The following is a 27,588-nucleotide window of genomic DNA, read 5'->3' as shown; positions in this document are numbered from 1 at the left end:
AGACTGACCCAGTGAAAATGAAACACACGTTCCTGCTATAAAAACAGTAACATCATGTCTTACTCGAGGCTATAGAACACAGTACATCACAACTAAACTAAATAAATAAAAACAGAAAAATATAACAAAAGGCCAACAGAGAAAGTCCTGTCAATATGTGCTGAAGTTCTCATCACTTCAGCATACATTGCATTGACTTACACTCATTTCCTGACGTACCCTAACCCTTACCATGGCCACTAGCTGCCTAACCCTAATCCTTAGCCTCTATTTTAACCTAACCTTTATCTTACCTTAGTCTAACCAAGTATTCACCCTAAAACTAAATGATTTACGTTTTATGGGCTTGCATTTTGTCCCCAAAAGGAAGGTGAGTAAACAGATTTATGTCCCCCAACATGAGTAATACATGTCCACACTGGATACACCCATACAAACACAAATCTATTAGAATGCATGCTTGTATATCCGTTACTCATGTGATCACCTATAAACCACATAACAACCTCTGCCTTGGCCACTCATTACCTCCTGACAGCAATAAAGCAAACACGCCCAGAACTACCTTGGGTAAAAGGTTAAACCATAAAAATACTCTTCATTTGAAAAAGCACACAGAAGAGCACAAACACACCCAGGTGGGAAATGAGGTCAATGCCCAGGACTCACCTGATTGGCTTGGTTTGGAGAGTGATGTCATTTCTTAGGAGGGTCAGAATAAACGATGCAGATAAGGGTTATAGACTACTTAACAGCAAGCAGAACACGGGAAGAGAGTTTGTGGAGAGAGTGTGTTGTGTTTTATCGACACTTCTGGATTCAGCAGTAGTGTAGTAGCTATAGCTTGAGGAGGCATACCTTGTGGAAAGAAGGGTCCACTAAGACGCGCAAATATCAAGAAGGCCATCAGATATTTGCTGGAAAATAAAAGTGGGGAAGGAAAAAGAAAATTCAATAAATAGGGACAAAGAGGAAGGACAAATAAAGGACCTTTTGACCCAAAGAGTTGACGTCTGTCTTGGTGCACAATGGTGTCTTTTGGACTTGAACTGGTCGGTGTTATTCTGGCAGTGCTCGGCTGGGTGCTGAGTGTGGTCAGCTGTGCCTTGCCAATGTGGAGGGTCACCGCCTTCATTGGCGCCAATATTGTCACAGCACAGGTGTACTGGGAGGGCCTGTGGATGAGCTGCGTGTTCCAGAGCACGGGGCAGATGCAGTGTAAGGTCTACGACTCCATGCTGGCTTTACCTCAGGACCTGCAGGCTGCCAGGGCGCTCACCGTCGTCTCCATCATTGTGGGGGTGGTGGCTCTTCTAATCGCTATGGTGGGAGCCAAGTGCACCAACTGCATCGAGGATGACGGTGTTAAAGCAAGGGTGATGGCCTCCTCGGGCGGGGCGTTCATCACAGCTGCTGTGGCCCAGCTGGTGCCTGTTTCCTGGTCAGCAAACACCATCATAGTGGAGTTTTACAGTCCAATCGTCCCCTCCGGTCAGAAGATGGAGATCGGGGCAGCACTGTACCTGGGCTGGGCTGCCGCAGCCCTGCTGCTCATTGGGGGGTGCATCCTCTGCTGCAGTTGCCCTCCACAGGAAGACAAACCAACGAGGTACAGCGTGCACCCTCAGAGTCGTATAGCATACTCCGCCGCACCAAGGTCAACCGCTCAAAGCTCCTACAACAGGAAGGACTATGTGTGAGGGAAGAGGACAGGACTGAGGATTAATGAGGAAGAATACTATTACTAATTTCATTTGTATCATGCTTTTTTGTACATTTTCAGGAAATGTGTACAGAAATGCTGCTAATTAATTATATTGGTTTAACAGTAACCAATTGTTCACTAGAAAACGGTGGCCAAACCAGGTGGTTTTTGTGGATATTTAGGACCCAAAATATGTGTAAATATTAAGTTTCCTTGATACTTTTGAAAGATAAAATTGGAAGCTCTATACAGGTGTTTGATGGTATTGTTTACATTTACTATTGGTCTAAAACTAGCGGAGATAAAATCAAATTTGAAAAGATGTGATCAAACATGGTAAGACATGGAGAGACCAAAAAATGTGATCCATGTGGTCAGTTCAGCAACGAGACTTTATCCCATATATTTATTATTTGTGCTTATAACATTTATGTTGTGAATTTTTCTCATTGTGCTGATCATTGTGTACATATCAAGTATCATACTGTCAACTACTGCAAAGCAAAAAGCGATACTGTTGGGACTGTTTTGCCTGTAATGAGCTTTGTTTTCTAAGGGAATACTATTTTTCTTGTTATTATTGTAAAAAATAGACATAGGTTGAGTCACAGATGGGAAACATACAGCAAGGTCAACATGGTGTTGTGGACTTGTAAAATGAACATCTGGTTGGGTGATATTTAAATGATTTAAGTTGTTTTGTCTGTATCACATTCCACAGAGCATTATGTGTCTGTGTTTAGACATTTTCTACAAAGGTTGATGCTTTTATATAACATGTCTTTTGTTGTATTAACCTTGTATGTGACATTGTAACATTGTAAATGAGAGGGAAATTAAAGTTTTTTTAAAATGTGGACTTGCAAATGTTTTGTTGTTAGATCGCTGAAATTATTAAAATTACTTACATAATAAAGTAATAAATAACTGAAACAATATTAACATAAATAATAACATAACATAATTTATCTTGGTTAGACTTAACAATGGTTCTGCATGTGACAGAAACCTGATGCGATGGGAAGTGCCATCTGTTTGGTGTCTGACTCAGAGTCTGTACACAGATACCAACGTTTTCCTGTTTTGAATAGTCAAATTACTTCTTCTTCTCAGGTACAGTAGAGAAACCTGTTCATTCTGTCACATATACACGTCATCTTTTTCTGCTCTGAGTAACACTAAACAAATCCTGGGAAACACATTCAACAAGTTTCTGAACACCTCTGTGAATATAAGGGAAGCCATCCAATATTTGACAACCAGTGGTGGAAGAAAATGTCGTGCTTTCAGTTTTACTGAAGTAAAAACACAAAATAATTATAATTAAAATATACTTAAAGTACCAAAAGTAAAAGAACTCATTAAGCAGAAGGACCTATTTTTCAGAAATTCAGAATAATTACTTATTATTGGATTCTAATTATTGATTTTAATTCATTAATAAAATGCTGGCTAGCCTGTGAATGTCCATCTATAAAATCCAAACTTTTAATAATATATAAATAAAGCATTATTTATTAGTTGATTATTTATTATATCTGAATCTGCAAAAAAACTAAACATTTCAAATAAATGAAGTGAAGTAAAAAGGACTACAATTTGTTATCTGTGTTTAATTTAATTTTCAATGTTAAATAAATACTCAGTAGTTTTACTTTTTACTTTTTAATGCTTTATTTAGGAACCCAGAACTATTGTAACCCTAAAATATGTTTTCTATCGTACCACCAAGCAGCAACCTCCCCTCAATACTACACTTAGCGTGAATTACGAATGCTCCTTACTAATCTCTCGTTCAAATATGGTCACTTCAAGCTCCGAAAATACAAGATGGCGACAGCCAAAAATGCCAACGTTGAGGATTCAAATCTGTATTCCACAAACCAATAAGTGATGTCACAGTGTCACAAGTCCAACTCTTTCATACAGTCTGTGCATACCACACAAAGTGTCCCATCTACCGGAAATATAATAGAATAATTAAATAACGTATGCATCATGCCCAAAAAGAAGTACAAATCAGTGTTTGCAAGTTCAGTTTTTCCCACAGGATTTTGAGAGACATGCCCACAGACCCTCTCGAGGGTCTTCCCCCCCCCCCCCGAAGAACATTTGGTACATTCTTAAGTTAAATACATTAATATGGTGCAAAATTAGGAGGCTATCTATGAAGAACTTTGCACTATTGTCAAAAACAATTTAGGCTCTACTAAACTATTTGATCATAAGCCCATTGTATTGCTATAAGTGGTGATGAAACAGCAAAAAAGTCAACAAATTTATTCAATGTTTTTCCAGCAACCCTAAATCAAAGAATAGAATATCAATAAGTGTTTTCCCTAACATTTTATTATATGTTTATTTGTTTGTTTGTGTTTTGTGAATATAATCCAATTAATCTTATTTCCATACTGTATAGACACCTTATTTTGAAAATCGAATGTTTACACGTGTATTCTCCCCCTGCTAAATTCATCAAGTCGACCCAATTTAATAAATAATGTTGTATGTGGTTCTCGTATGGTGCAACATGAAGACTTCATTGCCTCCCTTCAAGTAGGACTCTCATACTGCAACACTTGTCTTTGTAAAGAGAGAAACTGACTAAAGGATAAAGTCACTAGCCTGCCTGTCAGCTCGCACTGGTCTGTTTCAGTGGATTTACCATAAAGGCTTTAATATGTGTGCACTCCAAATTTAAGTTTGGCTAGCTTAATCGCCTTCTCACAAACGAGTGACAGAAACAGACCGTTAATGTTACTGTAGTTACCTCAAAGGAAAAGCAGTTGTCTCAAGTCGGATGCCAAAGTGTGTGAGCGTGCGAGCTTGCAGCAGCATCGAGCAGTTCCCACAAAAACACAACGTTGGAGGTCTGTGATGTCATTATGAGATGTGTAAAAATATTTTCAGTTCATTTCAAGCTATGGCGGATCAAATTAGACTGTGGCAGGCCGTCATGGTCTCGTTAATTAATGGAAAACACTGAAGTTGCAAGGCTGCCGAAAGCAAGATATTGGCAAGTACTGTTTTCAACACAATTGTGATTTTATTAACAACAACCTCTTAGTTCACATGAACACATGATTATGCATGTAAAGTCTAACCCTTTCTACTATTCAGCCTGTGTGTAATGTCTAAATGTTTTACTAAAGTGTCATTATCAGTGCATTGACTCCATTAGTGCATGGAGACACACCACTGGTTGTCTCATTTCACACAACTACCTGACTTTTAAGCTAAGCACCAATCGCCAGAGAATGAGGCTGACCAGGCCATTGGAGCTGCCCCGAGGCTACACTCATGATATCCTATTAACACTCCCCACCTGCACATTTTTTTGTTACTGTTTATTTTCCTGTTAATGTTTCCCCTGTTTGACCCTTCTTTTAAAATGTAGGCCTACTAGTCACAGTCAATCACTTATATACACCACCTTATTCATATATTGCCTAACATGGTCTTGGTTATTTAGGTCTAATTTCAAATGACGGAAGTGCATAAAAACTGCATTGTAAATATTTACATTTCAGCCGAGCGCATTGATGATAGTCGGCAGCAAATGAGACGAGACAGAAGAGGTCACTGATAATACATGTACTCATACTCTCGATTAACCCTATCATGCAAGGTGGCCACTATGGCATATTAATATTTAGCCTGTGTGAAAAATCTAAATGTTTTTCTAGTGTTATTATCAGTGCATTGACTCCATTAATATATTATGGTGATGCACCCCATGTCTCATTTCAGGTAACTACCTGACTTTTCAGCGAGTGCAGTGATGATAATCTCCAGAGAATGAGGCTGACCAGGTCATTGGAGCGGCCCGAGGGTACAGGTCATATAGCCTACTCATGATTTGCTGTTAACTCTTCCCACCTTATTACTGTTTATTTTCCTCCGTTTGACCTTTCTTTTTGTAAATTTGCAAATAAACATTAACATTTTGCTAGCAATTCATTAGCATTACCATGCTAATAAAGACTGATTTCTGAAACCTCCACTGACCTCCAGAGTGGATGTGGTGACAAAGACAACCTCCTCAAAAGCACTGTACACACTCCTCTGAACAAGGACAGAGAGCCATCAGTGACATGTATTTGGCTTTGTTCCCTGGAGAAGAGAGAGTCAGCTGACTCAGTTCTGAAGGATAATCAAATCAAGGTACTGACCTGAGTCTCACAAACTGCACCAGGACAGTTAATTTCAGCTTTTAATGGGATGTTTAAGTGTAATCTTACAGTTGGGGAAAGTCCCTTAAAAATGTATGTAAATACAAGTTTGAGGTACTTCACATGAGTTATGTGCATTTTATGCTACTTAATAATTTTTATTCATTTCAGGGTTTTTTACTCCACTATATATATTTGACGGTTAATGTAATAATTGACAAGAACATCAGCTCCATTTCTGTAAATGTTTCTGCACTTGTTTTGTTAACATGAGCAGCTTGTTAACACAGTGTGCTACAAGTAGCCTACAGGTTATGGCTGTTATCTCAGATGTATAATGCATCAACTGATCTCGTAACATAAACATGAGATACTGACTGATAACAATGCTTAAGACTGAACAACACAAAGAGCTTCTGCTGTTCAGGGCTTGTTTATGTGTCTTATTGTTAATATATGTTTTGTGCTCCCCACTCATAATGTGAACACACATGATATGTGTTTATGTGCATGACAAAAACATTGATCAGCCAGAGGATATTCGGTACCAAAAAGATTAACTTTGTAATATATCCTCTTGATTTTTCTAATATCTACAGCAGGAGCCTTATGTAAGCTTCTGATAAAATGATGAAAACATTTTTGCATAAAACAAGGACTGCGGATTGTGTCCCTAATCACTGACATTGCAGATTAGGAAGGTATGTTTCAATTGCCATTATAAAAAGTAAGAATGATTTAAGCAAGCAAAAAAATATTATATGTAAGTGTTCACGTGGGAACCTGACTGTTGTTTGAAGACTGACTGGAAAAATTTCCATTCAACTGCTGCACAAATGAGGGAGTTTTAGTTGGTGCGTAACAGGTGCAGTGCACATACACAAATGTGAAATTTGTCTACATGCAAGCAATTACATGTGTGCCTTACCCCAAAAGTCTAACTGTATCTCATTCTATTTGTTTTATAAACAAATGATGTGCTATTTTATTTTTCTTAACCAAAAAAGAAGAAACCTGAATTTTATGAATGTGAAAATATAAATTCTCTGGGTTGTTTGACTAATCTTAAACAGGAGCTCAAATAAAACTGCGAGCAACAGGAAAGTATGCTTTTCTTTCTTTCTGCCCTCTAACCTTCTTTCACGCAGATAAATTAACCACATGTGTGTCCACAGAAATTGTTTGGTCAGAGTAAAGAATTTAACCGAAACTGAGAAGATCCCGCTGTCTGTATGCTAAGGGTGTCTGAGAACCGGCCTATTATGTTTTCTCTCTGCTCATATTTACCCTGGGTGCAGTTATTCAGGTTTCCAGCCGAGCTTTGGAATTGTTTTACTTATACCGGATCCTGACTGTTTAAGAAACCCACACGACTGGAACCAGGAAACAACGAATGACCAATAGTATCAGAGTCTATAGCCTCAGTGTGTGTGCTTGCACCACTTTGTAAATGTGTGTGTGTGTGTGTGTGTGTGTGTGTGTCTGTGTGTCTGTGTGTGTGTGTGTCTGTGTGTTTGTGTCTTTCTATGCTTACTCAGAACAAGCTTTCTAAGTAGCCAGACACTGAAACAACATTCTGTTCAGCGATGTGGTTTACTAACTGCATGAATGCAAGTCAGCCTTTATGTTTAAGGAACTACACACTTGTTGTTTTGTGACTCTGTAGAAAAACTTCCTCTTCCCACTGAGGATCTGTGATGTATGTGATCCGACCACAATTAATAGCCTTGTTTACTTTACACCACAAATTGGATTTACTTATCACAGTTTAATCACCCACATCTAGTAGAACACAAGGTTTGGGAGAAAACAGGTGAAGCGCTTCTTTGAAGTGTGGATTTTTCTTGGAAACCAAGAGGCAGCCATTTTACCAGTGACCAACCCCCACCAGCCACACACACACACACAGACACACAGACACACCCTCCCTCCATCACATCCCTGCTCACCTGCCCTGCCTCCAGCTCCCCTCCTCCACTATATGTGACCAGGTGGTGCGATTTTTTTGCTTTGTGAAGACAGCCTCCTGCTGACATCATTACCACAGGACTCCTCCTCGACCACCTGAAGTATAAAGGTTCTCTTGTTTCCGTGGCAGCCTCTCATTGCTACTTCACACTCCCTTACAGTACTCACACTTTTCAAGGACACCTGAACAACAGAGGAGGAAAGACTCTTAACTTCTGAAGGGTTTTGTTTGTTGGAAAATCTGTGGACTCACTATTTAAGTTTTGTTCTGTCATCAGACAAAGAGCTAGCATGTCGATGGGTATGGAGATTGTGGGCATTGCCCTTGGATTCATTGGATTTATCATTGCAATAGTGACATGTGCCCTGCCAATGTGGAAGGTGACCGCCTTCATTGGAGCCAACATCGTCACGGCTCAGACCATCTGGGAAGGTTTATGGATGAACTGTGTCACCCAGAGCACGGGCCAGATGCAGTGTAAGGTCTACGACTCGATGCTGGCCTTGCCTCAGGAGCTGCAAGCTTCCAGAGCAATGACCATCGTTTCCATCATTCTCGGGGTGCTGGGGGTCTTGATCTCCATTGTCGGCGCCAAGTGCACCAACTGCATTGAAGACGAGCCATCCAAGGCCAAAGTGATGATCATAGCCGGGATCTTTTTCATCCTTGCTGGCCTTTTGGTCCTCATCCCTGTCTCCTGGACCTCCAGCGTCATCATCCGGGATTTCTACAACCCCCTCCTGACCGACGCGCAGAGGAGGGAGATTGGGGCATCGCTCTACATTGGCTTTGGAGCTGCCGCCATGCTCCTGATTGGTGGGGCGATGCTGTGCAGCAGTTGCCCACCAAAAGAGAAGCAGTACAAGCCACCCCGGATGGCCTACACCGCACCGCGCAGCGCCAGTGCAGGTGGAGGGTACGACAGGAAAGACTATGTTTAAACGCCCATGGAGTGTCCGATAGATTGATTTGGACAGTAACATTAAACAAAAATGTTTGTTTAGGGAGTATTTGTGTGTTATTTTTTGCTGTCAGATGGTAAACCCCACAAACAGACTCCGAGATGAAGATGAGTGTACAACTATTGATCTTTCTGCTTTGCTTTTGGCTGACTGACATATTCATTTGTTTAAATCATTTTGCCGCCTTTGCTCCGCTATAATCCAGCAGGCGTGTCTTGTTAAACAGGCTCTTATGTTCAGTATAGGAACATGAGAGCCTGTTTTCCAGGAAAACATCATTTTATTCTTTTGAAATGTTAAACAGCGTCCCTCTGAGTACATGTTGTATTTATACAAAAACTTTGGTGGCATTATGTGTATTCGAAAACACCTGCTGCTTGTTTGTGTGTGTCGCTCCATAATTAGCTGTTGGCCCTCTGGTGTCACATTTCACTGAAGCTTTCAGTCAAAATGCTTTGTGCCATTTCACTAACAATGACAAGGAAGAGTCAGCTCTCATTTTACATGGATTTGGTTGTGTGATTGTTCTGTGCGTGTGCGTGCGTGCGTGCGTGCGTGCACATGTGTGTGTGTGTGTGTGTGTGTGTTTTGCATGTAATATTTGCTTAGGAGAGTTTCTGCTGAGACTGAAACTAAAGATGGATTCACGATATGGCCCCAGGTAACAACTATCTCTTCTTCCTCGCAGTTTCACTGTCTGAGGACATAGAACAGAACTTATTTCAGTTGGAACCCAAAGTCCGACTTTTTGTGTGTCCAAATGTATTTTATATTTCTGTAATAATAATTTGTTATGTATTTTAACACCACATCTTCCACCATGTGTCTGCATTTCAAATAGTTTGTGTTGTGTCTTAGTTTCAAACATTTTTATATCTTTTATATGTATCTATCCAAGGAAGGTTAAATCAAGGGCATCTGGACTTGAAGATACTTTTAGACTTTATATCTATTATGAGGCTGTACATCCGCTGTATGTCAAACAAAGAGCCATGATCGCCATCTCTTTGAAAATAAGTAGATTTTGTGTTCAAAGTTTAACATAATTTGTAACTTAGGTGTTGCTCAAACATGTTAAAAGAGATGATTTATAATATTCAATGCTTTGTAAAATGTTTTATAGTAGTGCTTGAATTGCAAATGTGTTGAAGATTTTAATAAAAGTCCTATTAAGAATGATGTTGGTGTTTTTTCCCTCTCATGAAATAAATCAAATAGTTTAAAAAGCTGAAAACTTGTTTGAGCTTCGGGAGTCTGGTGTCTTTGTTTGCCAAGCTGAGTTCAATGCATCAGTTCAGCCAGAGTTAATTAATGCATAGGTGTGGCAGGTACGGTAGGCATCATTCAGCTGCCACACACTGTACCTGTCAAAGAGGAAAAAACTTTAGCCTGTTGGCTATATTATGGAGAAAGGAAAGGAAAAAGAGAATTGATGAAAATTTTATTTAGACATTTCACTGTCTTGGCCAGGCTGACAGAGATCACTGATCTCAACAGGTTTTAGCCGGTTAAATAAATAAATAAGTCATTATGGCCTACAGTAACATGTCAGGAGAAAGTAAAATGGCGAAAGGGGGGGTCAAAAACTTCACATTCGACTCATTCTGAAGGTGTCCACTTTCAAAACGTACAAACGTTTCTCCACTCAAGTGAAACATATTGGATCCACTGATTTATTTGGCTGATGTTAAAAGTTTTGATTGTTCCACCATTAACTATGAATGTACCTGTAATGATTTTTGGGTTAGGCCTTAATCCCACATTGTTAATTGTGTCATTGTTAATCCCAAATGTATTTAACATTTGGCAAAATGTTACTGTCCACAGTACAGTAATTAAGTGTTATGTTAGATTCTGAACCCAAAGCGTATATACAATAGTTTGTAAATATGTGAAAAATGGAGTGTGAATACACAGAGTTTGGGTGGTCGTTGAGTTTGAGTGAGAAAACAGTTCATTGTGGTCTTCTGTTGTGCTGACCAGGGCCACTATTTATCAAGCTTCTCAAAGTGCCATTTTAGTCTTAAGTGCTGAGAATTCATGAAATTTACTCCTACTTTAAAATTTAAGAATAAAAGCAAGTTATCAAATATCTCAAAGCTAAGAATCACTCTTACTATGTTGAAAACAGGCACCCTTTTCCAGAAAAAACAAATGAATCAGGAATAACTCCTCAACTATTTGGCCTAGATGCATAATTCTGGTCTCCTTTGAAAAGTCAGAAGCTAAGGAATATAAATCCATTGTATATTAATATATTTATTTTACTATTACAGACTACATGGAGATGCAATAAAGAAAAAATCTGATATTTTCACCCTCGCCTGGTAAAAAAAAAGCTATATTTTAATGCAATAAACCATCAAAACCATCATAAGGAAGCTTTTAATGCAACTGAATATCTTCTAATACACCTAGAATGCAATTGTAACTGTAAATCTGATGAAAATAAACTAAAATACAACAGTTATCATACAACATTTTCAAAACATATGAGGCGAATGTCCATATTTTGGCAATATTTACTGTTAAACATTCCTGTCACCAAAGCACACCCATGCTTTACAGGCGTGTAGATTGACAACGGAACATCCCACAGTGATCTGGCTTGAGCAGACCTTTCATTTGGTACCCATTTGGTGCATGTCTATGTATTTCCAACGGGTCGGCCACAAAACGGCAAAAAACACTGTGTGTTCTCAAGCGGCATGTTTCCTCTCTACAGAAATGTCCAGAGCAGGCAGGTAGCTCGCAGGTATTGCGCAATAATCAAGATGGTGCCCGTTTAGACTCGGAGCAACAACATCGGCGGGTTTTGGAGTTAAAACGGCGGAAAAAAAAAATATTTTTTTCAATCAGTAATTTCGCCCACAGCACAGTTGCCCCCGGTACTTGGGGGGGGTCTGTTTTCAACAGGAGAGCTCGAGAGGTCTCTCAAGTGGTTAGGAGTTGCCTGAAGGGCTTGTGATGGCGCTGTTGAGACAGAGATATGTGGAGAAGAGAGGGAGAATTCTGAGACAAGCAAGCAAGCGAGTTGGTGAGGGACGTCATCTCACCACTGACTTTACACAGTAATGCGTTTTCAGTTAAATTCAAGGTGGTGATGATGCTTCGTTTATTTGCCACAGGACAAACGTGGCAATTATAGCACTTACAGCTCCACACACTGTCACGCCTTTCATCGACTTCCTAACAACACTCTTGACACAGAGTGATGGCGCTCATATAAAGATACATTTTTATTTTTCATTTATTAATGTGTAGGCCTATATCATAATGTATTATCTTGAAAATTCTTTATTGTTAAATTGTGTTAAATATAAACTCCTCTTAGGAATTTCACCGTTCAATGTGAATTTATCTGATAATATTCTTAAAGAAGGAAATCTATTCAGTGATTGGTCCTTGGCGACATCGTCATCCAAAATCTTGTTTGCGTTACAGCAAAGTGTCGTAAATCAGCACTAAGACTGACAGTAAAAGATTTAGTCCTACACTTCACTCAAATTAGGACTATGATGCTTGATAACTAACTTTTAAGCACAACTTTGAGCCAAGATGCATTTTTTTACTCTTAAGTCAGTTATTAGCAGTGTTCTTATAAGTAATTCTGAGAAGCTTGATAAATACGGGCCCAGGTCTTTTGTTTAGAAAGTACTAACACCACAGTGCAAAGACACTCACACAATTTTCACTCCTGCATTGAAAATTTTACTTTAGTAAAAGTAAGTATAATCAGGAAATGTACGTATAAAGGTGGTGGTGATGGCGCATAGATAAGATGCTTGGCTTTGCCCTGAGCAAGATACTTAACCCCTAGTGGCTCCAGAGGCGTGCGACCTCTGACATATCAATTGTAAGTCGCTTTGGATAAAAGCGTCAGCTAAATGTCAATGTAAGAGAACGCAATGCAGAAAAAATGTCCCCTGTGACTGTTGTAGTAGAACTATTTAACTATTTTGTATCGGACTACAATTAATGATTATTTTCATTATGTCTGTTAAGATTCTCAGTCATCCAGGTCATAGTTATCCAACGAAGGTTAAAGTCAAGGGCAACTGGACTTGGTTGAAGATACTGGAATATTTTCATTATGGATTCATCTGCTGATTATTTTCTCCATTAATGGACTGAGAGCTCAGTTTGTAAAAATTCTAAAAAAAATAGTGAGAAATGCTTCCACAATTACCCAGAGCCCAAAATGACACCTTCACAATTCTTGTTTGTCCAATCAACAGCCAAAACCTCAAAATTATTAACAGTGTATTAAAATAATTAAAAGAAAAGCAGCAAATCTTCACATTTGTGAAGCTAAAACCATGCTTTTTTTTGTATTAAAAATGACTTAAACAATCAAAATTGTCATTGCCTGTCAACTGATGAACTGATTAATTGACTAAACATTTCAGCTGGACTTGTATAAACTGTTGGGTAGTTTAATTTATTACTAAACCTCCTGTTTTATTATCTCTTCATATGTTTTGTAAAGTAATTAGTAACTAAAGCTGTAGTGAAGTAAACAGTACAACATTTCCCTCTGAGACTTAGTGGAGTAGAAGTAGAAAGTGGCATAAAAAGAAAATAAGTACCTTAAATTTGTGTAAAAAGTACAGTACTTGAGTAAATGTACCTAGTTACTGCCCATCACTATTGCTGTCTGTGTGACACCTTTTTCAAAAAGAGAACTCAATTTGGGGAAATGCGTGTTACAAAATTGTAAAAAAATATATTGTGGTAGTGTTGTATACATGTTTATGTATATAAAGGTCAGTCACTTCCGTTTTTATCCTTGATAATACATAAAGATTTTTAACTCTATTCGTTACACTGACTTTGTGTTTGTTTCACATTAATTATAGTTTGGCTTAAAAACATATTGTTCTTTTAAATTTAAAGACATTATATTGACACCTGAGTTGTGAACAGTTTTGACAATACGCTGCATGCAGAACATGTTAACAGTGAACAGGATGTGATAAGCAGTAGCTGTCAACATGATGAGAATCATTGGAGTGAACAGCTTGTTGAACTTCTAATTTGTCAGTGTAATATAAATGCCAAGTTTTTGCATTCAAGTTTTAGAAGTTAGAAGTAATAAATATTGTAAAAGATCAATATTCAGAACTAAAGCATCATTTTGTTGTGTCTTTGTTGAGTAAAACGTGTGCTAAGAAACCAGATGAGACTTAGCTGATACTGCAGAGTCAGGAAATGCCAGAGTGTCACACGAAGGGTGTTGAACAACTGACTCACAACATTTTACAGTGTTATCTGTAGAAAACAGAATCAAAGGTCCTTGAAACACCCCTGCTACACTCGCTGCTTGCTGATCTTACAGGACCATGATTGAGGTGGGTCAGTTAATGGAATTTGACCAATTCAACGGAAACATTTCTGCAAAATAAAACAAAGCGTGACAGTCATGTTTTGATTACACGATACACTAAGAGCTTGCAGTTAAACTGTGGAGTTAATTATTAGATTTTTTTATCTGAGCATAGAATACTAATATGTGTGAGAAGGAGAAAGTTAAGTTATGTTTCAGTAAATTGTCATCTTTTCTGTACAAAAGACTGAAGCTTATTGTTCTGTATCCACCCTAAAATGTTTAAGTACTTAGCCGCCTGCCACACACCTTGCATCCATTCACTAAGGTTGTCTTATGAGTATGATTGTTTTTTATCTACAGAGACAACCAGAATATCAGGTTTTGGTGTCAGTTCAAGAACTTCTCTCATGAGGGACATGCAGGACAGAGATAAAAATCCTCTATCCACAGCAGTATCAGTATTAAATTACAACAAAGCCACAAATCATGGTATGCAGAAGTTGCGATAGAAACTGATCTGACCACATCTTAAATTAATTAAATTTGAGTTCAATGATTGAATGATTAAGTGATAAGTCATTTAAGACAATTTTCAAGCATCACTGCCAAACCTTTACTGGTTCCAGTATTTAACCGTTTATTGGTTGGACAAACAAGTCATCTGAAGATGTCCCCTTGAGCTCTGGGAAACTGGGATGGGTATTTTTCACAATGATGCATTTGTCAAGGGGGTGGGAGACAGTGGCAACAAGGGCAGGACCGAATTGCAGACAGTCAAGGCAGCAGGAAAATTGATTGATAGATGGGTGGGGCAGACAGGTGATGGGGAAATTGTGGGAAAAGTGAATGAATGGAAAATGGCAATGAAAGGGAGTTCTGGAGAGGAGGCACGGAGAGACAAACTGTGACATAGATTAAACAAAAGAAAAAACAAAACAGGCCTGCATGCTCATGGGCCTGCATGATATAAAACCATCGATGACCCTCTTGTAAAAACATCGCTCCATAGTCTCACCAGTGGTCAAAAACTCCACGTGGTACCTTTAATGTACTGTAATAGAATACAAGGAAAGAAGAGTAAATTAAACATGGAACAAATCATTTTTATGTCTGCACCAGAGTATCTTACTGTGAAAGTAACCACTGTGAATATTGATTATATGAAGAGAACAAAGTGAGAACTAGAGTAGCGTTACAGAGCAAAAATTAAATAAAGGCTATTGTTCTTTTAGACCACACAAATGTCATTCATAGCACATTTGAATGTCAACTTCTGTTTCCAGCAGGAACAGGTGAAGTTGACAGGTTGCAGATTTCTTGCAAACAAGATGATGACCGAACAACAAAGTCCAACAGGTACCTGATAGAGAGTCAAGAAAGTATTAGCCCAGTTTATCACTGATAGTTTAACCTCATTGACTGATGGACTGTAAAGTTGTGTAAAGCAGATAAACTATCAGTTGAAAAAGCTACATTACAGACATTTTATTATTTATTACAAAGCTTAGAGGACTCAGAAGAGACTTGATTAGGCAGTACTCCCACACAAGGTGCAATATATTTAATAATATAAAGAATACGGTCTAGACCTTAAATAAATACAAATTTAGTATATATATATATATATATATAGGATAGCTATTCAGCACCTGAAGCCCAAAATCTACAAATACACAGCAGGATAAATTATTTTATCTATTAGAGATTATTTTGCTTTCTTGATGAAAATACTTCTCCACCCTCTATTTTGTGTATGCATTTGTAATATATCTTTGCAGTAAATCTTGTACTTTGACATGAGGATACCGCTCCCACTCTGGTCATTTGGAAGGACCATGTTGGCTCATGCTGTTGTCTATCAGAGTCAATCTTTTCCCGCCTCCTAGCACCTGAGACAAAACAAGAACATGATCTGAGCTTCCACAGATAAAGGTTTTAGAAAGCAATATAAAAAAGACAGCACAATGATCTGAGTTTTGACCATGCCCTCCTCTGCAGAGGTCTCCTGTGACTGTTTTGGCGGTGGTATAGACAAATGACATCTCCACGTAGCTCCTTGATGTTGACACCAGGACTGTAGTATATGTACTGTATGTAGTGTGAACGGTCAGAGGGTGGTTGTTGTGCCATGACTTCTGTTTTCTGACTTCTGATACTGTCCCTTTTACGTCTGTTTCCTGTTTGTAATATCAAAACATTTCTCATCATCATACATTTCCAATATCCCTCTAAATAAAGTATAATAATGTAACGGTGAAAGCAGAAGTTAATGTCTCTTATATCGTAAATCAGCAGACATTTGATTAACAGGGCCGAAACCATGCGAGCACATTCGGCATGAAAATTAAAATGACGCTCCAAGTGGCACATGATAGTATAACAAACCTGACATGCACATTTTCTTGTGTGACAGCAGACAATATTTCTCTGTAGGCCAATAACACTTTGGTTTATGTGACTTATCTTAACAGAGGGTCTTCAGCTGAAACACAATTTATGATTATATAGTGTAGCTCAGTGGTTCATAAAGTATACTTTGTGTACTTTTGTATAAGTTAAGCTCTTTTGTTTTTACTAAATAATGATGCACTGGGACATGATCCTACTACTCCTTTTCTTTTTGTAGTTTAAAACCCAGTATGTGTTATATGGTGGCATTATTTATTGGTAAGTCTGTGTAATCTTGTGCGTTGTAGGTATTTTATAATTTCTCCTATTTTTATGGTGCCTTTTTAATATCTGACAACAGACGAAAAGAAGCCTTCTCTTTTCATTTATAGTTTGTTTTGATTAAACAAACTCTCAAATAAACTATTAAAATAAAAATGCATCACACATGTGGGAAAATTTAAGCAAGTCAGCTATAAAAGCATAGATGCTTTATTTAATCACTCTGTATAAGAATAATGGTTCAAGTTTTCTGCCGACAGCTCAATCCAAAAACGGATCAAATGCTTCATCTTTACAGATGTTTCTCTTATAGTTAAAAAAAAAACTAGAAAAACAAATGTACATGTGCAGGCACTTTGAAAAGAGCAGGTTGAGAACAAAGACTATGTTCTGTGTGACATGAAGAAGAGCTGGCGTTAACTTCATTACACAGTAACTCACTCACAGTACTCAGGGATGCAAGGTGTACTTAATTTGTCCATTTTCTAGTTAAACGGAAGAACAAACTTTACTTTAAAACTCAAAGATCAAAAACAAGCCATCACACACTGAAATGACTTTGCTATATTTAATATGAACAACAGGTTTCACCTCTGGCTACTTCAGGTTCACAAAGTGAAATTGCAAAAACACTCACAGGTGTGTTAAATCTGCACTGTGTAGGTCACATGACCAGCAATCCCACTGTCTATTTCTTTCTTTTACATTTTTTGTGTTTTTTCATTTTAATTCATATAAAATTCTTGTTTTAACTTTAAAGCTGTCTGTCTTGATGATGAGTTGGTTTTCAGTCTTTAATTCTTGTTTGTTTTGTCTCATTTGACCAGTGTTTAGTGAATCTCAGCTTATTGTTTTTGTATAACACTTGGCCTCCTTCCTCTCTTGCATGTATCTATTTATTTTAAAATGGATAAATTGTAGTTTTAAATGTACATTGATATATTGTATGTATTTTACTGTGATATTTCTAATTGTGTGTCTGCCATTGTGGTGCAATTTTCCAACTTGCTGCCATACAGTATCACTTGATATCATTTGAATTGTTTGGAATAAATGCAGTATTTCGAAAAGGTTCATAGCTTAAAAAGGTGACCGTTGAAGAATATTGTTGGGGAAAGTACATTAGCATCAGAAATATCATGCTGGCAGTTTTTATATGCTGTTTAAGGTGATACAATGCACACTCATCTGCCAGTTCTCTTTTCTTTTCTCAGTTGGACTTGAACCATGTCCTCCCCTGGGCTTCTGTCTGCCGTCACTATGGTGACAGCTCACAGCATGCTTTATCCCAGCAGACCCGTCTCCCATAGCAATGAATGTTTGGAGACACAGCAAAGGAGGCCAGATTCTCCAGGCCTTTAGACAGATAGTTTGACTGATATTCCAGTATATGACAGGAGCCACAGATATAAGGACACAAATAAACTGCACTGATCACAAATCAAAGCAGAGTGTTGGTGAGAAAGCAGGACAGGATAGAGAGAGGGATGAAACAGGACATCAAACAGACATATAGTTTACAGCACTGATGTGTACAGTGCGGGATGAAGAGCACCTGTAAATACGTTTCCTTGTACCTTAATACCTTGCTTGACCCCTACAGGCCTGTCTTCTATAAATGTTCCTACAACACAATGAATGACATGATCGTTTACTGTAAGCTCTCATGGGGAGGTGCTGTGGGGAAATGATCTTGTTAAGGGTGAGAAGGTGCATCCTACATTGTGACAGTGTGGCGACACCTAATGGCTCAAAAATACAATGTGTATATTTTTACTTCAGGTTGATGCTTCTTCGCCCTCCTTTGTTGACAAAACTGCAAAGAGCATACATTTAAGACTGTGTTTCAGTCACTACAATCATGTTCAACAGGACAGTGAGACAAAAAATATATTTCAATCCACATGTAAAAGAGAAAGTAGAGAGAAAAGTAAACACAAGTAGTCGTTTTTGATCAACATAAATTACACAAAGAAGAGTATGGGCTTTTTAACCTTTATAGATACTTTGCATGGGAATTCAGCTCATTGTTCTTCCGGTTATTTGATATATAGGCCTATATATAAAATAAAAATCCCCCTCTCACCCCGTGTAGGGTGGTACATGTCATCCTCAAGCTCTGGTCCCCTACCAGAGGCGTTGGAGTTTGAGGGTTCTGCACAGTATCTAGCTGTTCCTAGGACTGAACTCTTCTGGACAGAGACCTCTGATGTTGTACCTGGAATCTGCTGAAGCCACTTACCCAGTTTGGGGGTCATGGCCCCCAGTGCTCCAATTGTACTGGCACCACTGTTGCTTTTACTCTCGACATCTTTTCTAGCTCCTCTTTCAGCCCATGGTATTTTTCAAGCTTTTTGAGTTCCTTCTTCTTGATGTTGCTGTGGCTTGGGATTGCCACATCTATCACTGCAGCCTTCTTCTGCTGTTTATCGATCAATACAATGTCTGGTTGGTTAGCAATCACCAGTTTGTCAATCTGGATCTTGAAGTCCCACAGGATCTTAGCTCGATCATTCTCAACTGCCTTAGGAGGTGTCTTCCATTTTGACCTTGGGACTTCCAGCCCATACTCATGGCAGATGTTCCTGTACACTATGCCAGCTACCTGGTTATGGCGTTCCATGTACGCTGTTCCTGCCTGCATTTTATACCCCGCCGTTGCACAGTCTGCACCTGGGGTCCTGTATAGTGTGGTAGACCCCAGCCTCTGTTGATCTTGTGCGTGTTCTTGTGCTGCCATGATAAGTGATTCTGTGCTGTTCTTTAGTCCAGCCTTTTCTAGCCACTGGCTAGTTGTGATATTAGCCACTTCTTCTATTTGTCGGTGGTACATGCCATGCAGCGGCTTGCCTCTCCATGAAGGTTCCTCATCTTCCTTGTCCTCACCCTCAGGTTTCTGCTGCCTGATTTATTCACTAAGCCCTTCATCTTTGGGGTCAGTCTTCCTGATGTACTCCTGGATCTTTGTTGCTTCATCCTGGACAGTGGTCTTGACACTCACTAGCCCTCAGCCTCATTCGCTCTGCTTAGTGTAGTGCTACAGTCTCAGGGTGCTGGATTTGGGGTGAAACCCTCCATGCATTGTGAGGAGCTTTCTTGTCTTGATATCAGTGGCCTCTATCTCCTCCTTTGGCCAGTTTATTATACCAGCAGGCAGGGCTATATGTTGATGGCTCGGATCTTGTTCTTCCAATTCTGCTGACTTTTCAGGACCTGCCTTACTCTTAAAATATGTTATTTACCAATATATTACTTATACTATTTAATTTCTTGAATACATCAGCTTCGACAGATATTTAATAAAATGGGTGGAAATGTGTTCCTGTAGCCTGAGGACAGCTATGTAGGGTCAAATCAAAATATTCATACTAAATGAAATAAATAAGTACAAGTAGAAATAAATATGTGTTCAATATGTTCATGTTGTTCTTCACGATTAACATTTTTTTACGGAACCTGCGAGGCCAAACTCGGGGAACTAACCGCCACAGCTCATGTGCGTCCTACGTCATGACGCACCATCAGCTGTTGACAGACTGTGGCTCCCTTCAATCGCGACCTCCGGAGCTGCTGCTGGTTCATGCACACTCGCTGAATCTACTACTATCATTGTGGCAGTTTTTAAAAGCACATGCTGTTTGTACACCGCTCGGTAACGGAGCATATGCTGCCATGAGTGCTTTTTGTCGCCTGATCCAGAGAGGACTGCTGAGCGGCCGGCCATCGTCCCGTTTTTTCCTCGGACAGCAGGACGTGTGCGGGGTGGCTCCCATCCAGACAGCCAGCTCATCCAGGTATCCCTGCTAGCTCCCCGGCTAACTGATGCCCTCTGTCTGCCTGGGCTGGAGCGTGGTGCGCTGGTGCCTGGTGGACATAACAGCCCAATGTTTTTCTTTTAAATCAGACAGTTATCTCAGCCGTGTGAATTTGTCACCGTGTCGCGTCTTAGCATCTTTATTAACCGTTAACTTTTACACCGTTTACATTTTGAATGACATTCAAATGTCTGGTTAGCAAGAGGGTTAACCTGGCAGTTGAGCTACTATCACTGGTACAAAGAGGATTTTAGAGATAGACTCTCTGTCTTGCTTTATTTTATTCTGTTATATAACGTAACTTTAGCTAACGTTAAATAAAACGGCAGGGTCGTGTATAACGTTAAATGACATAAGGTATGCTAACGTTATGCTATATGTATGCTTAGGTTACCAGTTTATTAGGTAACGTTAAGCCCATAGACTGTAAATAAAAAGCCTAGCTAGATAAAAATAATGCTATCTAATACAACACCGCTGTGATAAATATGAATGTTACACTACTCAGTTTTTGTTTAAACTGGTGTAGAGAAGAATTATTTCGGCTGAATGGATATAATATCGTGTGTTATATTGAGAGGTGTCTAATATTTTGTCCACCACATTTTTATCGAGGGTAGACACATTATTATAAGTATGAAGGTTGGATTTACTAGACTGCATTAGATTAAGCTAGGTGTACCTAGTCAATAAGCAACTGGATTTATATGTATATATGTAACTGTGTGTGCTGAGGAAAAGCTAATGTAACCCAATATATTGCAAAACTAGTTCTCTATCTGTGAAGAGTACAGTGTTCAATTTATCTAGAGATAAGGGACTATTAGATTAGACACCTGTAATGCAGTACAATGCACCACAAAACAAAGGGCGCTTTAAAATCATCATAGACTTTAGTTCTGAAACCATGAATTGATTTATCAGTTGATTGATTGATCATTTAAGTCATATATCAAGCAAATATGCTAAATGTATGCATATTTTGCTGGTTAGTGCTTTTAAAATGTGAGCATTTTGTTTGTTTCTCTGTTTTATATAATTGGAAATTGGTCATCTCTGTGTTTTGGAGTCCTAACTAAGTAATTTGAAGATTGTCACATTGTATAAACTGAATAAATAACGGAATAATCAAAATCAAATGAATAAAGCTTCACAAAGACCCTCTATATCAGTGGTCAGTTAAAATTGTGTCTTCTACCTGTATACTGTTACATTAACATATGCTGTGTCAAAGAGCTCAAACATTGTTTTTCTTTTCTTTTAGGCTACAATTTACACACTCACATGACAATAAATGGCAAGTGAAATGTTGTTTGTATAGAAAAAATTACTTAAACTTATAAAAGCAAACATATCCGTATTGTTATCTAATGTTTTACCAGTAGGTGGAAGCAAAACAGTTCTACCGAATTAAGTCACATATCACCGAGATTCTACTCTTTGAATAATATCCCCTGATATCCAGTTTGTCTGGGACAGAGGTCAAATTAGAAAAGCAAGTTGAACAAACTGAATCATCATTTCCACTCCCTGAAAGTTTCAACAGATTGCAGAGTTTCATCACTTAGATTTATCACTGTTCCTGTCTCTGTCGTAACGGGGAGATTCTAACTAATCAGCATGGATGTTTTTGTACCCCCCAGCCCAGTCAACTTGACCTACGATGTTTTCGATGGGAAAGGAGAGAGCACTCCCCTTGTGTTCCTCCATGGCCTTTTTGGCAGCAAATCTAACTTCCACTCAATAGCGAAGTCCTTGGTGCAGCGCACAGGCCGAAAGGTAATGCAGCGATGAAGATATCACACCACTATTGTTACATCAAAAACAATTCTTTTTCATGTGTTTGAGTTTGTTCTCAGTAGTCTGACACTGACCCTCTTATAAAAGCAGGCATGGGAACGTACAATCAACCAGTGTGCTGCCAGTCATTTGATACAACCCCTTTAACAGTCTGTACCTTTTGTAATAAACAGTTAGATTATCTGCTCTTTGGCTTGCTTAAAGAAACTTTTCATTTCGTGTGCACAATACAGCATTTGTTTGTGCTAACACTCCCCTGACTTGGATCCCCCCCCAAAAAAAAGGAAACTGCTGACAATTCTTTTTTTGGTTTCTGCTCCGTTGCCTCTTTCCCCCGTTCCAAGAGTCCTAACTGTCCTTTGTCCAGTTAGGTGCTGACTGTAGATGCCCGTAACCATGGCAACAGCCCTCACAATTCGGTGTTGACCTATGAAGCGATGACCGGGGATTTGAAACACCTCCTCGCCCAGCTGCACATTGAGAAGTGCGTCCTCATCGGCCACAGCATGGGAGGAAAAACGGCCATGATGACCGCCCTGACGCAGGTTAGCAGTGGAGAAATGTCACCATGAGTTTATCGTGAAGCTACAGTGTCCTCGCTGGATGCCATCTGACCTTTCTCACTGTACCTTCCTATTCTCTGAATAATCCTCCTATTGTGTTCATGCCGCACCTTACTGCCCTGTTTCCATTCTGTCATTGTTTTTTTCCCCAATATCTTTTTGTTTCTCACTTTTCCTTCCTGTTGACCTGAGTCTATCTGTCTCTGTTTGTAGTCTGGTTTAGTGGAGAGGTTGGTGGTAGTGGACATCAGTCCTGCCCAGACCACCACACGCACCAACTTCCGCTATTACATCCAAGCCATGCAGGAGGTGAAGATCTCCAGCGACATCCCACGTTCCACCGCCCGGCGAATGGCTGAGGATCAGCTGCGCCGTTTGGTCAAGGTCAAGAATCCTTTTTAATGTTACACTATTCAGTGTTTTAAAATAGGTTTATGTTTGCTGTTCTTCAATCATTTAAACTTGCGATGTTAGTTTGTCAGCAGTGCACTTTATCTTTCTTGTCAAGTAGATTCCTGTATCTGCTATTAAAACCTGCAATAACTGAAACAAGTTGTGACCACAGCGCATACATATTAGCACTTATTAAAGTTGATATGGCAAATGTGTTAGCAACCAGCGGCCTGTTTACTCACCCAGGGGATACAGAATAATATTTTCATTTATGAGGATTCGTGTTTTTGGCCATGTGATTAATGTAAGTACGATGTTCACGCTCTTTTAGCTCTTTTTTTGGTCTCTACCAACTCCTGAGGGAAATAGTTTGCTCTTTAGATGGTAAATGCTGAATTATGTTCAATAGCTAGTAGTTAACTTTGTCTGTCTGGAGCATTTTTAGCTGAAAAGAGCTTCCTGCTGAGGTTGAAAATGGCGCCATGAGAGTGGTGAGCCTGAACACAAGACATTAAAGTTGCGGTTTAAAAACAAAAACGACAGTTGTGAAACACACTGCAAAGCCGAGGGAAAAATTCCACATGGCATCAAGCATCTCCCTTCACATACAAGTAGTCATATGATCTATTGTTAAAATAAACATATTGAGTATAAGTATAACTTCTTTAAAGTCAAATCTATAACCCTAAAAATTAAGTTTGTTTTTAAGTCCGGCGTCTAGTCATAATATGTCCATCCCTCCTACAGGAGCGCTCGGTGCGTCAGTTCCTACTGACTAACCTGGTGGAGCAGAACGGCCACTATGCCTGGAGGGTCAACTTAGATGCCATCTCAGCGCACCTTGAGGACATCATGAGCTTCCCCAGAATTGACAACATCTATGAAGGACCTACACTGTTTTTGGGTGGAGCCAGTTCTGCTTATATCAGGTATAAACACCACAAGCACAGACTACTTATTTCTATAGGGACAGAACACCTTCTCGTTAAATAATCACTGAAATGCTTATCATAGCAATAATAGCCTATGCTTGTTGCAATTTTTGCACTAATGCTAAATGGGATTTTCATTAAAAAAGGCTTTGTATTCTACTATTATCTCTTAGGGAGCTGTATTAGTTACACATGTAAAAACATGAAGCAACAAATTAAGCAAGCGTACTACAGCACTGATTTATGGGCAGTTTTGGGCAAGTTACTCTGAAATTGTAATATATTACTAGTTACTTATTACTCCTTTAAAAAAGTAATATTAGTACTTTACTGGGGGGGGGGTTAATCTAGCGAGCGAGCGAGAGGAGGTGCTGCAAGAATATATGTACAGCTCCTCAATCAAATTTGATTTTAAATATGCCTAGTAAAAAAGTAGAACATTTATATGTGGCGGTCAGCGTTGATAATTATCCAAATTATAGGCTAATTTTGGGAAACACTGCTTTCACTACGACCCCTTTCACCCCTAAACAAAACAGTCTCCCCCAACTTTTTAACTAATATTATATTCATAACAGCAGCAAGGAGTATGTATTTAACAAAGCATATAGCCTAGGCCTAACGTTTCTTAATTCAACCGGCTGAAATAAAAAAATAAAGCTAGTAAATCCCAACTTTTGAACAGCTGTTTTTCTGCACATGTAGCCTATTTATAAGAGCAGTATTCAGGATTTTTACAAAACGTTACATTAACGCCAATCTCACCCGACGAGTCCAGGCATCAGTGGCAGCAGCTGCCATAGTTTCTTTCTGTAAGTTTCACGTTGCTGCGCTGCTTCTGCAGATGCTTCCATAAATTAAATGTAGAATTGTTCGTGGTTGAAAGCTTTTTGCCGGTCACAGAAAGTTTACAATAGATGGCAATATTGTTTGCATCTTAGACTGTGACACAATAATGGCAGTAGCTACTTACAGCTGTGGAAAGAACGCCTCTCTCCTCGTTCTCCTTTCTTCCTTTAGTTTTTGGCTATCAGCTGACATGAACAACAAAGTCCAGTGCTGCTGAGCTGCCGCACAGTCGCTCTTTCACGTCAAGGATGGTGCATTCAGTACAGTAATTAACTGTAATAATATTACTATTTTAGAAAAGTAATTAGTTACACTACTAGTTACTGGGAAAAGTAATATTATTACAGTAATGTGTTACTGCCCAACACTGTTTATGGGTAATTGAAATTACACTGCGAAAATACAATACAATAACAAAGAAAATGAAAAGTAACATACTGTGTAATTCAAAATGGAAAGCAGAAAATAAAAATACTGCTGAGAAAACACACTAGTAAATATTCAATTGCTACTTATTAACCATTATTATTTTAATAAACATTTCAAGATTGATTAACTGTGGTATTTTTAGTGTAATTTATCAACTGTAATATTCTTGGACTAATGCTGTAGTATCAATAAAATGTATCTGTTTCACTCATCATCAAATTAGACAAACTAATATATCACCAATTTGTATAATGATAAGATCCTGAACATCATCCACTGATATGTCTATGGATCAGTCAGATCTTCTACAGACACACACACAAACAAACATCACGTTATACTGTGTGGAAATAGTACGGAGAGGGAATGACATGCAACAAAACTCCCCAGCTGGACTTGATCCAAGGGTGTTGCAATTGCCCCCCCCCCCCCCCCCCCCCCCCCCCCCCCCCCTCCCTTAAAGGTGGTCTAAGCGATTCTAATCCAATACACATATTTTTGTCAAAAAATGTCTTCTCAGGGTCTGTCAGCTGTCTGTTCTGTGTGTGCACTGAAATAAAATCTGGTAACAACAGTATGGTAACCCACAACTTAGCTAATGTTAGTTACATTACTTGGTGTTTGTTCTATATCACAGTGGTTGTCATGTTGCTGGATTTCTCCAGAATCACTTACTCCACCTTTAAGAATCTGATTTGATATTCATTATTATTTAAATACAGGTGAAACTTGAAAACTTTGCATATTGTGCAAAAGTTCATTTATTTCAGTAATTCAACTTAAAAGGTGAAACTAATATATTATATAGACTCATTACATGCAAAGTGAGATATTTCAAGCCTTTATTTGATATAATTTCGATGATTATGGCTTACAGCTTATGAAAACCCCAAATTCAAAATCTCAGAAAATTAGAATATTGTGAAAAGGTTCAGTATTGTAGGCTCAAAGTGTCACACTCTAATCAGCTAATTAATCCAAAACACCTGCAAAGGGTTCCCCTTTAATTGGTCTCTCAGTCTGGTTCAGTGGAATTCACAATCATGGGGAAGACTGCTGACCTGACAGTTGTGCAGAAAACCATCATTGACACCCTCCACAAGGAGGGAAAGCCTCAAAAGGTAATTGCAAAAGAAGTTGGATGTTCTCAAAGTGCTGTATCAAGGCACATTAATAGAAAGTTAAGTGGAAGGGAAAAGTGTGGAAGAAAAAGGTGCACAAGCAGCAGGGATGACCGTAGCCTGGAGAGGATTGTCAGGAAAAGGCCATTCAAATGTGCGGGGGAGCTTCACAAGGAGTGGACTGAGGCTGGAGTTACTGCATCAAGAGCCACCACACACAGACGGGTCCTGGACATGGGCTTCAAACGTCGTATTCCTCTTGTCAAGCCGCTCCTGAACAACAAACAACGTCAGAAGCGTCTTACCTGGGCTAAAGAAAAAAAGAACTGCTCTGTTTCTCAGTGGTCCAAAGTCCTCTTTTCTGATGAGAGCAAATTTTGCATCTCATTTGGAAACCAAGGTCCCAGAGTCTGGAGGAAGAATGGAGAGGCACACAATCCAAGATGCTTGAAGTCCAGTGTGAAGTTTCCACAGTCCGTGTTGGTTTGGGGAGCCATGTCCTCTGCTGGTGTTGGTCCACTGTGCTTTAAGTCCAGAGTCAGCGCAGCCGTCTACCAGGATATTTCAGAGCACTTTATGCTTCCTTCAGCAGACGAGCTTTATGGAGATGGTGACTTCATTTTCCAGCAGGACTTGGCACCTGCCCACACTGCCAAAAGTACCAAAACCTGGTTCAATGACCATGGGATTACTGTGCTTGATTGGCCAGCAAACTCGCCTGACCTGAACCCCAGAGAGACTCTATCGGGCATTGCCAAGAGAAAGATGAAAGACATGAGACCGAACAATGCAGAAGAGCTGAAGGCCGCTATTGAAGCATCCTGGTCTTTCATAACACCTCAGCAGTGCCACAGGCTGATAGCATCCATGCCACGCCGC

The 27,588-nt window shown here is 39.2% G+C and overlaps 2 protein-coding genes across 2 annotated transcripts in view; both read left to right on the top strand.

The window, feature by feature from the left end:
- The first annotated feature begins 1,028 nt into the window (after positions 1–1,028).
- LOC123963341 (claudin-3-like) lies at positions 1,029–9,953 on the top strand. The gene is made up of 2 exons (XM_046040133.1): positions 1,029–1,519; positions 8,136–9,953. The coding sequence occupies exons 1-2, from the start codon at positions 1,029–1,031 to the stop codon at positions 8,785–8,787; spliced, it is 1,143 nt and encodes a 380-aa protein (XP_045896089.1). The 3' UTR covers positions 8,788–9,953.
- A 10,377-nt stretch (positions 9,954–20,330) lies between these two features.
- The window catches only part of abhd11 (abhydrolase domain containing 11), a 17,324-nt gene continuing 10,066 nt past the window's right edge, over positions 20,331–27,588 (top strand). The window contains exons 1-5 of the mRNA XM_046040641.1: positions 20,331–20,601; positions 22,266–22,401; positions 22,794–22,967; positions 23,199–23,369; positions 24,126–24,307. Of these exons, the coding sequence (XP_045896597.1) occupies positions 20,480–20,601; positions 22,266–22,401; positions 22,794–22,967; positions 23,199–23,369; positions 24,126–24,307 (785 nt within the window). The 5' untranslated portion in view covers positions 20,331–20,479. The remainder of the gene's footprint in view (positions 20,602–22,265; positions 22,402–22,793; positions 22,968–23,198; positions 23,370–24,125; positions 24,308–27,588) is intronic.

Source organism: Micropterus dolomieu, linkage group LG23 (genome assembly GCF_021292245.1).
Source record: "Micropterus dolomieu isolate WLL.071019.BEF.003 ecotype Adirondacks linkage group LG23, ASM2129224v1, whole genome shotgun sequence".
NCBI classification, from domain to species: domain Eukaryota; kingdom Metazoa; phylum Chordata; class Actinopteri; order Centrarchiformes; family Centrarchidae; genus Micropterus; species Micropterus dolomieu.
The sequence above is the reverse complement of the archived record's forward strand: the minus strand, read 5'-3'. Positions and strand labels throughout refer to the sequence as shown.

What these genes read in the sequence shown, in the direction of transcription:
- LOC123963341 (XM_046040133.1), top strand. Translation starts at nt 1,029, where the DNA reads ATGGTGTCTTTTGGACTTGAACTGGTCGGTGTTATTCTGGCAGTGCTC. An exon ending in ATGGAGATCGGGGCAGCACT is followed by an intron (nt 1,520 to 8,135) that starts GTACCTGGGCTG and finishes ACAAAGAGCTAG; the next exon opens with CATGTCGATGGGTATGGAGA.